The sequence below is a fragment of the Jaculus jaculus genome, chromosome 1 (assembly GCF_020740685.1).
Source record: "Jaculus jaculus isolate mJacJac1 chromosome 1, mJacJac1.mat.Y.cur, whole genome shotgun sequence".
Classification (NCBI taxonomy): domain Eukaryota; kingdom Metazoa; phylum Chordata; class Mammalia; order Rodentia; family Dipodidae; genus Jaculus; species Jaculus jaculus.
The window spans coordinates 22,013,832-22,026,911 of NC_059102.1; the positions used below are offsets into that span (position 1 = coordinate 22,013,832).

General features: G+C 43.2%; 1 protein-coding gene across 1 annotated transcript in view; it reads left to right on the forward strand.

Moving 5' to 3' along the window:
• LOC101602013 (guanylate cyclase 2G-like) overlaps positions 1 to 13,080 on the forward strand; it is a 65,746-nt gene that overhangs the window by 47,203 nt on the left and 5,463 nt on the right. Inside the window, 3 exon segments of the mRNA XM_045145753.1 lie at positions 209 to 349; positions 1,723 to 1,915; positions 5,564 to 5,738. Of these exon segments, the coding sequence (XP_045001688.1) occupies positions 209 to 349; positions 1,723 to 1,915; positions 5,564 to 5,738 (509 nt within the window).

A 13,080-nucleotide genomic window follows, 5' to 3' on the forward strand; every position in this document is an offset into this window, starting at 1 on the left:
GTAAGCGAACTGAGGGTCGGAGAAGCTCAGGGCTCGGTGGCTGCGCTCTTGCCATCTGGTCTCCCTGTTACTGTCATTGTACTGCTGTCCACTGGCAAACTCTCAGTAGGAAACCTTGAGGGCAAGACATGCGTTCTTGGCATGCGAACTTGGAAGTTTTCCTCCATCATTCTTGGAAGAAAATGTTAACGATTGTGCTGTTTTCAAGCTGTGTGAGCGTCCTGGATAATATGATGTGCAAACTGGAAGTGTATGCCAATCACCTGGAGGAAATCGTGGAAGAGAGGACCTGCCAGCTGGTGGCAGAGAAGAGGAAGGTTGAAAAGCTTCTGTCCACAATGTTGCCCAGGTATGCCACAGCTTTGCAGGACGGGACAAAGAAGCCCAGGGAAGAACAGCATGTCTAAGAGGTTTCATGTGGAGGGAATATTATCACTGTTCCTTTTCTAAGACACCAAGCTCTTCTAAAAGGGATCAAGCATTGTATAAGACACAGAGAGAGGACTGGAGAGATAGCTTAGTGGTTAAGGCACTTGTCTGCAAAGCCAAAGGATCCAGGTTTAATTCCTCAGGACCCATGTAAGCCACATGCACATGGTGGCACATGCTTCTGGAGTTTGTTTTCAGTGGCTGGAGGCCCTGATGTGCCCATTCTCTCTCTCTCTCTCTCTTTCCCTCTCTTTCTCAAATAAATAAAAATAAGAATTTTTTTAAAAAAAGTAAGAGAGACACTTGGCCCATCTTATTAAGGGACATGGAGGCAACCCCAGAATGCACAGGAACTGAGAATACCTATGGGGTTAGGGTTAGGGTTAGGGTTAGGGTTAGGGGTATGGAAGGTGGTGGATGCAGCAGCATCTGACCACTAGATGGCAGGCTAGTTTCATCAGCCCAGCTACGGACCACACGACAGCGCTTGTACCTCTGAAAATTTTGTATAGTACACTATGTAACCAGGATATCAGATTCAAGTTAGTTCATTGTTGTTATTCTAGCACCTGCATACTCTCTACACTAATATTATATACTTGCGTGCCATCCAAAGATAAAGCAGTGAAGTGGAGATTTAAGAGTGTTAAGGTTGAAGTAAAAAATATTGATTTGAGTTGCTGAATGCTCACATTTACATCCTTTACCATCAAAATCTATGAGAAATTGAGAAACTGAGATGTCTTCAGTGAGAAAATCCTTTTTGGGGGCTGAAGAGATTGCTTAGTGGTAAAGATGCTTGCCTGCAAAGCCTAAGGACCCACATTCGTCTCCCCAGTTCCCACAGAAGCCAGCTTAGGTGGCAAGGTGACGCAAGCACACAGGGTGGTGCACGGAGGTCGAGCGCAGTGGCTGGAGGCCCTGGCACGCCAACTCTCTCTCACTCATATATATACACGTGTGTGTGTGTGTGTGTGTGTGTATAAAGGCCGGTCTGCTGAGCTTGCCTCAAAAAGAAAAATTTTAAAAGGAAAAATAAGAAAATTCTTCAGTGCAAAAGTAGTTATATGACAAGCCCATAACATGTACACTACCACCTTTAAAAATATCTCTTTCAAGGAAATGCGAGGGAAATGGATGCCTGTCAAAGGCAGTCCTCTAGCTGGTAAATTTTGTTAAGCAAGCACCTATGTTATTAAGCTAAAGGATATGCAGGAATTTGCAGGTATCTGGGGAGATGAGATGAATAAAATTCTGTCAAAACAGAAAAAAGACATTTCTGTCTGGTTTCAGCTTTGTTGGAGAGCAGCTCATAGTCGGGAGGTGTGTGGAACCAGAACATTTCGAGTCCGTGACGATTTTTTTCTCAGACATTGTGGGGTTCACAAAACTGTGTTCTCTCAGCTCCCCATTGCAAGTGGTGAGGGTCCTCCACAACCTGTACAGCTTCTTTGATCACATCATACAGGCCTACGACGTGTACAAGGTGAGCCACATGCTGCTGGGAAGCGCTCCTCGTCAGGTGCTCCTGGGTGTGACTGAAGATGGACCTTCCCGGAATATTGCAGCACATTTCACCTTGGCATTCCGTCTCAATTCACGGCAGAATCTCAACATTTTATTATTCCTGTTGGTCTTCTTGGACAGGGGTTTAATTAGTCACAGGTGTATGTGCTTGTCAAGAGTTACCATGTGAAGACCATTTCCTCTCAATATCTCATAGTAAATAAGTTTCTGCACAGGTATTGACCAGTACTGGCCAGTGTCCCCCTTCTCTTCTGGGTGTGTTTTTCCTCTGGATTCCAAGAGGCTCCTACCTGTTGCCTTTGAATCCACTGGGAATTTTATTTTAGTTGTTAAGATCTTTGACAATCCATGGTAAAAGTAACTTCCCCAAATTTAGGCTGTTTGAGAGGAGATGGCAGTATGACTTGCTTGGTGAGGCTTAAGGAAACCTGTTGAATATATGGTCACCCAGCATGACAAAGAGTTTGGGGAAGACAGCAGAAGCAGAAACAATGTGGCTTTGTTTGGGTGTTGATGTAGATGGCTGCTGTGTGTGTTCTCTCAATGATCTAATAGGTTGGGTCACAGCTCCAGGGACAATACTGTGTCCCCGCGGCCACACATACTGGATGAGCAGCCACAAATGCACCCCTGTGCTCACAGCTCCAGGACTCCGCTCTGTCAGTGCCCTGCAACTAGCAAGATTTAAAGGACAGTGTGGTCACATCCCTTGGTGGTAGGCCATCAATATTTATTTGTCATTTTCCCACACAGAGAACGCCTTGGTTCCAGGTGAAAATGTTATAGTCCACATAAAGAATTATGGACCACCATGTTACTTTAATATATATAATATATTAACACCATATATATATGTGTGTGTGTGTGTGTGTGTGTGTGTGTGTGTGTGTGTGTATAATTTATTTATTTGAGAGGGGGTTGCAGATAGAGACAGAGAGAATGGGCAAGCCAGGGCCTCTAGCCACTGCAAATGAACTCCCTACACATGTACCACCTTGTGAATCTGGCTTTATGTGGGTACTGGGGAGTCAAACCTGGGTCCTTCAGCTTCATGGGCAAGTGCCTTAAATGCTAAGCCATCTCTCCAGCCCCACCACATTTCTTTTTTTTTTAAATTTTTTTTTTGTTCATTTTTTATTTATTTATTTGAGAGCGACAGACACAGAGAGAAAGACAGGTAGAGGGAGAGAGAGAGAATGGGCGCACCAGGGCTTCCAGCCACTGCAAACGAACTCCATACGCATGCGCCCCCTTGTGCATCTGGCTAACGTGGGACCTGGGGAACTGAGCCTCGAACCGGGGTCCTTAGGCTTCACAGGCAAGCGCTTAACCGCTAAGCCATCTCTCCAGCCCCCCACCACATTTCTTAAGTGAATTAAAAATCCCTTTTTTAACCTGGTTACCCAGAGGGGCTGATGCCAGAAAGAACTCTGGGGGAAGAAGCTCAGGGGTAGAACATTATAAAGACCCCTCCCCCCCAAAAAAAATCATAATATCAGTGCCAGAAGTAGGTTAGGATAACCTTGGAACAGCCATTATTTTGATTACACACCAGCAGTTGTTTAGTTCATATATCCTGGAGTTGCCTTGGGTTTATACATCGGGCTATGTTTGGGATCATAGAAAGTCCTTAATGTGCTGCCAATGCAGATGTGGCCTTTCAGGGGAGTTAGAGCATTAGCAGCTGAAAGCACCCATGCAGGGACAAAATGGAGTCAGGGTGTAATCAAAACAAGGCGGCATTACCTCAGCTATTTGTTGTGGTCAGGTTCACATTGCTGGCAGATATCACCCAACCAAGAGCAGCTTTTGGGGAAAAAAAAGAGGGTTTATTTTGGCTTACAGGTTCAAGGGGCAGCTCCATGATAATAGGGGGAAATGATGGCATGAGCAGAGGGTGGACATTACCACCCCCACCAACATCAGGTGGACAATAGCAACAGGAGAGTGTGCCACACACTGGCAAGGGGACAATGGCTAGAACCCCCATAAGCCCACCCCCAACAATGCACTCCTTCCAGGAAGCGTCAATCCCCAAATCTCCATCAGCTGGGAACCTAGCATTTAGAACGTCTAAGTTCACGGGGACACCTGAAACAAACCACCACGCTATTCCAAAAGAACGGATGGCATGGGTCGGATGGCATGGGTCGCCTCCAAGAGCACACTGCCGCACCTCAGCCTGGCAGCACCTGCTTTGCCCAGGACAGCATGCTCTGGGACTTCTCCCCCTGGAGCCTCCGTCTAGGTGACACTTCTCATGTGCCAGTCTTACATCTGGTACCTCCTTCTAAAGGATGTTATCTGGTGAGGAGAGGTGACCTACAACCAGGGTAGATTTGTTGAATAGTTAACATTTTAAAAATAATTTTGGGGTAACCAGGACAGAGATGTTCCTATAGAATGACAGTGTTCCTACCTCCTGACTAATCCAGTGACTTTGCATGTCAGCCTTGGCTTCCACTAGCTACAGTTGTGTTTACCAGGGGCTAGCCCCAAGCTTCTATTAATTGGTTCCTTTTATTTTATTTTATGTCTTTCTTGTGTTTGGTGGTGTGCATGCATGTGTGTATGTATGTAGGTGCATATATGTTTGAAAATGTGTGTGTGCCTGTGTATGCATTCATTGGAGATCTGGGGTTAGAACCAGAGGTCTTCTTCAGTTGTTTTCCACTTTATTCTTTGAGACAGGGTCTCTTTCTGAACCTGGAGCTCACTGGGCTAGACCATCTAGCCAGCGAGCACCAGAGAGTCCCTTTCTGCACCTTCCCAGTATTGGGATTACAGAAAGCACCACCATGCCTGGAAGTGAATGTGGGTTCTGGAGTTCTGAACTCTAACCTACACCCACCAGTGATTACTTTTCTATTGCAAATGAAAGATCAAGTGCTAGGCTGGAGAGATGGCTTAGCGGTTAAGTGCTTGCCTGTGAAGCCAAAGGGCCCCAGTTCGAGGCTTGATTCCCCAGGACCCAAGAAAGCCAGATGCACAAGGGGGCGCACGCGTCTGGAGTTCCTTTGCAGTGGCTGGAAGCCCTGACGCGCCTATTCTCCCCCCTCTCCCACTCTCTCTTTCTCTCTCTCTCTGCCTCTTTCTCTCTCAAGTAAATAAATAATAAAGAAAGAAAGAAAGAAAGAAAGATCAAATGCTGGTTTTATGAGGAGGACATGGGGAAAAGAGGACAGATCACAAAGATATAAACATTTATATAAGTATAGGTCAAGGCCTTGCATAGGGCAAGGAAATTTCAGGTTGGGTAAGATGAAGTCCACTCGAGGGAGTCACCTGCTGCTTCCACATTTGCTCCATCAGCACACTGCTGCCCTTTGCACAGCAGCAGATCTTGGGCTGGGAAGAGACAGTCCCTACTAGCAGAACTCAGGGGCAGAAGCGGTCTCCGTGGGGGTGAGGAAGGCTCTGTGGAAGAATCAAGGAAAGAGCAGAAACTCGGGGAAATGCTGGGACTCGGGTGGGGTAGAGGTTAGCAAGTGTGAAGCTTGGCGGCAGGGGAGTGGCCTTGTTGTCCCTCCTCGCATCCTGCCCCTCGCTGGGCTTTCCTCATAGAAAATGAAGGACACTTCTTTTTTTCTTTCTGTATCATTTTCAGGTGGAAACCATTGGTGATGCATACTTGGTGGCCAGTGGGCTTCCCATCCGCAACAGGACCCAACGTGTGAATGACATTGCCACCGTGTCGCTGCACTTACTCAGCGCCACCATCAACTTCCAGACTGGGCACATGCCCACGGAGAAGCTCCAACTCCAGATTGGCCTCCACACAGGTCGTCAGGACTGACGGCAGCATGTAGAATAGAAGAGGGACTCCTGGCTTTACGGGATGGTGTCCCCAATACACGATCTCAGGCAAACAGAGTTAGTAACTGAGTGTCCTCACAGGGCGATCTCTGACTGCAGAAGTGACTTAAAGAAGGCTGAAAGGGGAGCTCACCTTCGTCAGGGAACGTTTACTGTCAAGGTTATAGGTAAAACATCGAAGTAGTAGGTAACCAATTAGAGAACTTAAGAAAGCATACCTGGGATTGTTTATAAAGATGAATCATCAAAGGGTTTTACACTGGAAAGAGAGTATATATCTGTGGACAGAGCAGGGCAGAGCTAGACTTGCTGATTCCAGAAGCATGCACAGGCAACAGAGATTAATAAGGTAGCCGAGGGGCTGGAGAGATGGCTTAGCGGTTAAGCGCTTGCCTGTGAAGCCTAAGGACCCCGGTTCGAGGCTCGGTTCCCCAGGTCCCACATTAGCCAGATGCACAAGGGGGCGCACACGTCTGGAGTTCGCTTGCAGTGGCTGGAAGCCCTGGCGCGCCCATTCTCTCTCTCTCCCTCTATCTCTCTTTCTCCCTGTGTCTGTCACTCTCAAATAAATAAATAAATAAATGAACAAAAAATATATATATTAAAAAAAAAAAGAATACCATTGTCCACAGGAGACTACTCACCAGCTGTGTCGACAGGGCTTTTGAACTATGCTGTGTCTTCAGAGCCATTTTAGCATGCATGGCTTCCTCCTTATTTCTTTTTGTTCTTCTTTTTGGGTTTTGTGTGTGTGTAAGCATGTACACATGTGTATGAGTTCATGCAGAAGCCAGAGGACCACCATGGGTGCTGTCCTCGGGGATCACACAGCATTTTTGAGAGGAGATCACTCAGTGGATTAGAACTTTACTACTAGCTTACACTGGCAGGTCAGCAAGCCCCAGGCATCCTCTGTCTGTGCCTCCTCACTGGAATTGTAAGCATATGTTGCTTTACTTAGGCTATTTTTTTTGGCATGTGTATGTGTGTGATATACATACATACATACATACATATATATATGCTCATATATGTGTGAAAGCATGAGTGTTGGGGGTCCACATGTCTGTGTGAAGGTTGGAGGTCAATGTTGGCTGTCTTCTTCGATTTCTATCCACTATGATTTTTTTAAATTTAATTTATTAGCTTTCTTTTCAGCAAATACAGGCAGTTTGATCTACCCCCTCCCATTAGGCCCTCCTTGTTAATGAAAATGGGTTGTGCATTGTGGAGTTAGCCCCCAGTTATTGGTATGATAAATGTCTCTGCAAATCATGACCCAACATGTGACTCTGACATTCTTTCCGCCCCCTCTTCCGCAAGATTTCCCTGAGCCATGTTGGGTTCATTTTTGGTTTGCTTCAGTGCTGAGGTGTTGGGGGCCTCTGAGGCTCTGGCTCTCTGATTTGGTAGGAGTTGATTTTTCTCTGCGTTGATCTCCTTCCCCTTTGTGCTGGTATCCGGTTCACAGGAAAACATCACCCTTGCTAATTTCGCCAGTTGTCCTTAGTTTCAGTTGGGCCCCTTTTGAGGTATGTTGGGGCAGCTCTCTTCTTAGGATCTGCATCTATCTGGAAAAGAGAAGCAGATTCTCCAACGGAGAGTAAGTTAGCACCCGGAAAATTGAGATAACACTTACTTTTTTGATAGACAGTTTGATAGGTGTAGGCTCTCTTATACCCTGTGATTGATGGTAGCTTGATATTGTAGAGTGGGCTTGTGTTTGGGTATGGTTCTGACTTGTTTCCCAGCTCCAGCTATGGGTCTAGTACCACTGCGTGGATCAGTTAGCCAAATCAAGAGCAATTGATTCCTCACCATGGCTGTGTACCACTATTGCACTTGTGTGGGCATCACATCCGGTTATTTGTTGCTAATTAGGTTAAACAATGTGTTGCTTGGATAGATCTTGGTCATTTCCCCCAGTCGCCTATGTAGCGCCTTCTGGCACTAGACACACTGACTGTCCGGGGACTGACTCTCTCCTGGCTTCCAGCCATGTCATTCCATTTTACGCATCAGCTGCGTATGGAGTCTTCAGCAATAGTGTCTTACCATTGGCCTTTGGTGGGTCATCAAGTACTCTGACAGAAGTCTGTCATTGTTTTGGGAAACCTCGTAGGTTTCTCTGACCAAAAGCTCATTGTGGATGGTAGGCCCAAGCTGGAAGTGGGGGTTACAGGTCAGTGTCCACTAAGAAATTGAGGAGAAAGATAACTAATATACAAGAGTTAGAGAGGAGAGAGATAGAGGGGAGAGGGGGAGAGGGAGGGAGGGAAGATGCAGGAGATTTAGGTCAGTCTTGATCCTACCCTCTCCAGTGTCTTGTGGTTCAGGTGTTTCCTGTAAGGGTCTAGTGAAGGTTCAGCCATTTGCTCTGTCTTTTAGGAAGTAGAATTTTATGGTACCATTGCCGTTTGGGTCCGGATTACTGTTTTCCACCCTTTGATTCCCTCCCCGCCCTCCCATCCATCTTATTGTCTAGTCCATGAGGTGCTTTCTGGGTATGTAAGGCATCTTGGGCAGATTCAGGTTAGGTGTTGCAGATGAGTGAGACTATGTGTCGATTTTTTTTCTGTGATTGGGTAAGTTCGCTGAGAATGATCTGTTCCAGGTTCAACCATTTTTCCTCAAATTTCTTTATGTCGTTTTTTCTTACTGCTGTATAGAATTCCATTGTGTAGATATACCACATCTTTGTTATCCATTCTTCTAATGATGGAGATCTGGGTTGATTCCAGCTTTTAGCTATTACGAATTGAGCTGCTACGAACATGGTTGAGCAAATCTCTCTGGCTTTTGGTTTGAAGATTTTAGGGTAGATGCCCAGTAATGGTATAACTAGGTCTGTTGGTATTTCTATAGCCAGCTTTTTCAGGAGTCTCTATATTGCTTTCCAAAGTGGTTGTACCATCCTGCATTCCCACCAACAGTGAATGAGTGTCCCTGCTTCACCACATCCTTGCCAGCATTTATTTTCATTTGACCTTTTGATGTTGGCTATCCTTATTGGGGTAAGGTAGAATCTCATAGTTGTTTTAATTTGCATTTCTCTGATGATTAGGGATGATGAACATTTTCTTAGGTGTGTGTTTGCCATTTGTATCTCTTCCTTTGTGAATTGCCTGTTTAACTCTGTGCCCCATTTTGTGAGTGGGGTATTTGTCTTCTTATTGTTTAGACTTTTGAGTTCTTTGTAAATTCTAGAGATAAGGCCTCTATCAGTTGGATAACCTGCAAATATTTTCTCCTATTCTGTGGGTATTCTATTGGCTTTGCTTATTATATGCTTGTCTGTAAAGAAACACTTCAGCTTCATATGATCCCAATGGTTGAGTGACTGTTTAAGAACTTGAGCCACTGGGGTTTTATTCAGGAAGTCTTTTTCCATTCCTATATCATGGAAAGTACTTCCTAAATTTTCTTCCAGTAGTTTTCAAGTTTCTGGTCTTATGTTGAGGTTTTTGATCCATTTGGATTTGAGTGTTGTGCATGGGGAAATGTGTGGATCAAGTTTTAGTTTCCTGCATGTGGTTATCCAGTTTGTCCAGCACCATTTGTTGAAGATGCTATCTTTTTTCCAGCCTATATTGTTTGGGCCTTTGTCGAATATCAAGTAGCTATAGTTGCTTGGCCCAAAATCTGGGTCCTCAAGTCTATTCCATTGGTCTATACTCCTGTTTTTATGCCAGTACCATGCTGTTTTTATTACTATGGCTTTGTAATATAGCTTTATATCGGGTATGGTGATGCCACCAGAGGTATTTGTTTTGCTGAGGATATGTTTGGATATGCGAGGCCTTCTGCCTTTCCATATGAACTTTGAGATCATTTTTTCTATCTCTGTGAAGAACACTGTAGGGATTTTAATTGGAATTGCGTTAAATCTATATATTGCCTTTGGTAGGATTGTCATCTTCACAATGTTAATTCTGCCTATCCAGGAGCATGGGAGGTCTTTCCATCTTTTCAAGTCCTCCTCAATTTCTTTTTTGAGAGTTTTTATATTTTCGTTGTATAGATCTTTTACTTCCTTGGTTAACGTTATTCCAAGGTATTTTATTTTTTTTGTTGCTATTGAAAATGGGACTATGTCCTTTATTTCTTTTTCTGTGTCTTTGTCATTTGCATACAGAAATGCTACCGATTTTTGTGCATTGGTTTTGTATCCTGCTACTTTGCTATAGGAGTTAATCACCTTCAGGAGTTTTGGGCTGCAGTCTCTTGGGTCTCTTACATATACAATCATGTCATCAGCAAATAGAGCTAACTTAACTTCTTCCTTTCCAAATTGTATCCCTTTTATTTCCTTCTCCTGCCTTATTGCTTGGGCTAGGACTTCCAGAACTATGTTGAAAAGCAGAGGTGAGAGAGGACATCCCTGTCTTGTTCCTGATCTCAATGGGAATTCCTCCAGTCTCTCTCCATTAAGTATTATTTGGGCCTTTGGAGCTTTGTATATTTCCTTTATTATGGTAAGATGTGAACCGGCCATGCCGATTCTCTCCAATGTTTTGATCATGAAGTTATGTTGTATCTTGTCAAAGGCCTTTTCTGCATCTATCGAAATGATCATGTGATTTTTATGTTTAAGCTTGTTTATGTGGTGTATTACATTGACAGATTTTTGTATGTTGCACCACCCTTGTGTTCCTGGGATAAATCCTACTTGGTCAAGGTGGATAATGCTTTTGATGTGTTGTTGGATTCGGTTTGCTAGTATTTTGTTGAGGATCTTTGTGTCTATGTTCATTAGGGAAATAGGCCGATAGTTTTCTTTTCTTGTGGCATCTCTGCCTGATTTTGGGACTAGGGTGATACTAGCTTCATAGAAGGAGTTGGGAAGCTTTCCCTGTTCTGCAATTGTGTGGCACAGTTTTAGGAAGATTGGTTTGAGTTCTTCCATGAAGGTTTGATAAAATTCGGCTGGGAATCCATCTGGTCCTGGACTCTTCTTTTTTGGGAGGTTTTTTATTACTTTTTCAATCTCCATGAGTGTGATGGGTTCATTGAGGTGGTTGATCTGCTCTGAGTTTAGCTTTGGTAGATGATATGCATCCAGGAATTTATCCATCTCCTCCACATTTTCCAGTTTTGTGGAGTAGAGGTTTTTGAAATAAGTCCTGATGATTCTGCCGATTTCACTTATGTCTGTTGTGATCTCTCCTTTTTCATTTTGAATTTTGTTAATTTGGAGTCTCTCCTTTTTTTGCTTGATCAAATTGGCCAGAGGTTTGTCAATCTTGTTTATTTTTTCAAAGAACCAGCTCTTTGTTTTGTCAATTGCCTTAATTGTTTCCTTGGATTCCAATTCATTAATTTCTGCTCTGATTTTAATTATTTCTTTCCTTCTGGAGCTCTTTGGGTTGGGTTTTTCTTGTTTTTCCAATGCCTTTAGGTGGATGGTTAGGCTATTGATTTGGGATCTTTCTGTCTTTTTTATGAAGGCATTGAGTGCTATGAATTTTCCCCTGAGGACTGCCTTCATTGTGTCCCATAAGTTTTGGTATGATGTGTTCTCATTGTCATTCAATTCCCGGAATTTTTCAATTTCATTTTTTATTTCATCCACTATCCATTTATTGTTTAAGAGTGTGCTATTCAGTTTCCAGTTACCGTTGGGGTTCTTGATGGTTTTTTGGTTGTTGATTTCTAGGAATATAGCATTATGATCTGATATCATGCAGGGAATTATGTCGATTTTCCTAAATATGTGGAGGCTATCTTTGTGACCCAGTATATGGTCTATTTTAGAGAATGTTCCATGGGCTGCTGAGAAGAATGTGTAGTCTGTGGATTTGGGATGGAAAGTTCTGTAGATGTCTGTTAGGTCTAAGTGCTCTATAGTTTTGTTGAGCTCTCTTACTTCCCTGTTGAGCTTCTGTTTGGATGATCTGTGTATTACTGATAATGGTGTGTTAAAGTCCCCAGCTATGATGGTGTTGGTAGTTATTTCTGTTTTATTGTCAAGTAGGTTTTGTTTTATGAACTGTGGTGCCCCTGTGTTTGGTGCATACAGATTTATGATTGTAATATCCTCTTGATGGATTGTTTCCTTTATAAGTAGGAAGTAGCCTTCTTTGTCTTTTTTGATTGTTTTTGGTTTGAAGTCAACTTTATCTGATATTTATATAGCTACACCTGCTTATTTCTTATTCCCATTTGCCTGGAATATTGTTTTCTACCCTTTCACCCTGAGAAGGTTTCTGTCTTTAGTGGTAAGGTGGGTTTCTTGAAGGCAGCAGATTGAGGGGTCTAATTTTTTGATCCACCCTGTTAGCCTGTGTCTCTTGATGGGTGAATTAAGGCCATTAATGTTTAGGGTGATGACTGTGAGATTTGATTTGATCCCTGTCATGTTGTGGTGGTAGAGGTGTGTTGGCATTTTCACAGAGTTTAATTTTTTTTTTTTTCTATCTACTCTGGGTTTGGTTGCTGTGATCTTCTTCTTGTAGGCATTTGTGTTTGGTTATTTGTTTCTTCTTTGTGGAGAATTTCCTGGAGTACTTTCTGTAGGTTTGGTTTTGTGTTCATATAATTGTAAAGCTGAGTTTTGTCATGGAAAGTTTTCCTTTCACCATCTATTATAAGGGAGACTTTTGCCGGGTAGAGTAGTTTGGGTTGAAAGCCATAGTTTCTTAGAGTTTGGAGAGTTTCATTCCAATCCCTTCTAGCTTTCAGGGTTTCCATTGAGAAGTCTGAAGTAATTCTGATGGGGTTTCCTTTGAAAGTGGTGTGCTGTTTTTCCCTAGCTGCATTTAGGATTTTTTCCTTGGTGTCAATGTTTAGAGTCTTAATGATAATATGTCTTGGGGAGTTTCTCCTGTGCTCTAGTCGGTTAGGAGTTCTGTTTGCTTCTTGAATCTTGATGGGCCTTTCTTTTAAGAGACGGGGGAAGTTTTCTTCAATTATTGTGTTGACTAGGTTCTCCATGCCTTTGGTCTGAAATTCTTCTCCTTCTGGTATTCCAATGATTCTGATATTAGGACGTTTAAGTGTATCCCACAATTTTCTCATGTTCTGTTCACAGGAACTTTTGAACTTATTGAAATTCTTGGACTCTCGAATTGTTTCTTCCATCCTGTCTTCCAGATCAGAATTTCTATTTTCCACTTCGCTGACTCTATTCTTGAGAGCCTCTAGTGAGTTTTGGACTTGTTCAATTAAGTTTGCATTTTCTACTACTTTCCTATGTATCACTTCCATTGCTTTGTCCAGCTCCCTTTTTATCTCATTTTCTGATTTTCTTGATGATTCTTGGAAATCATCCTTGCATTTCTTTATATTTTCATTTAGTGTGGCCAGCTG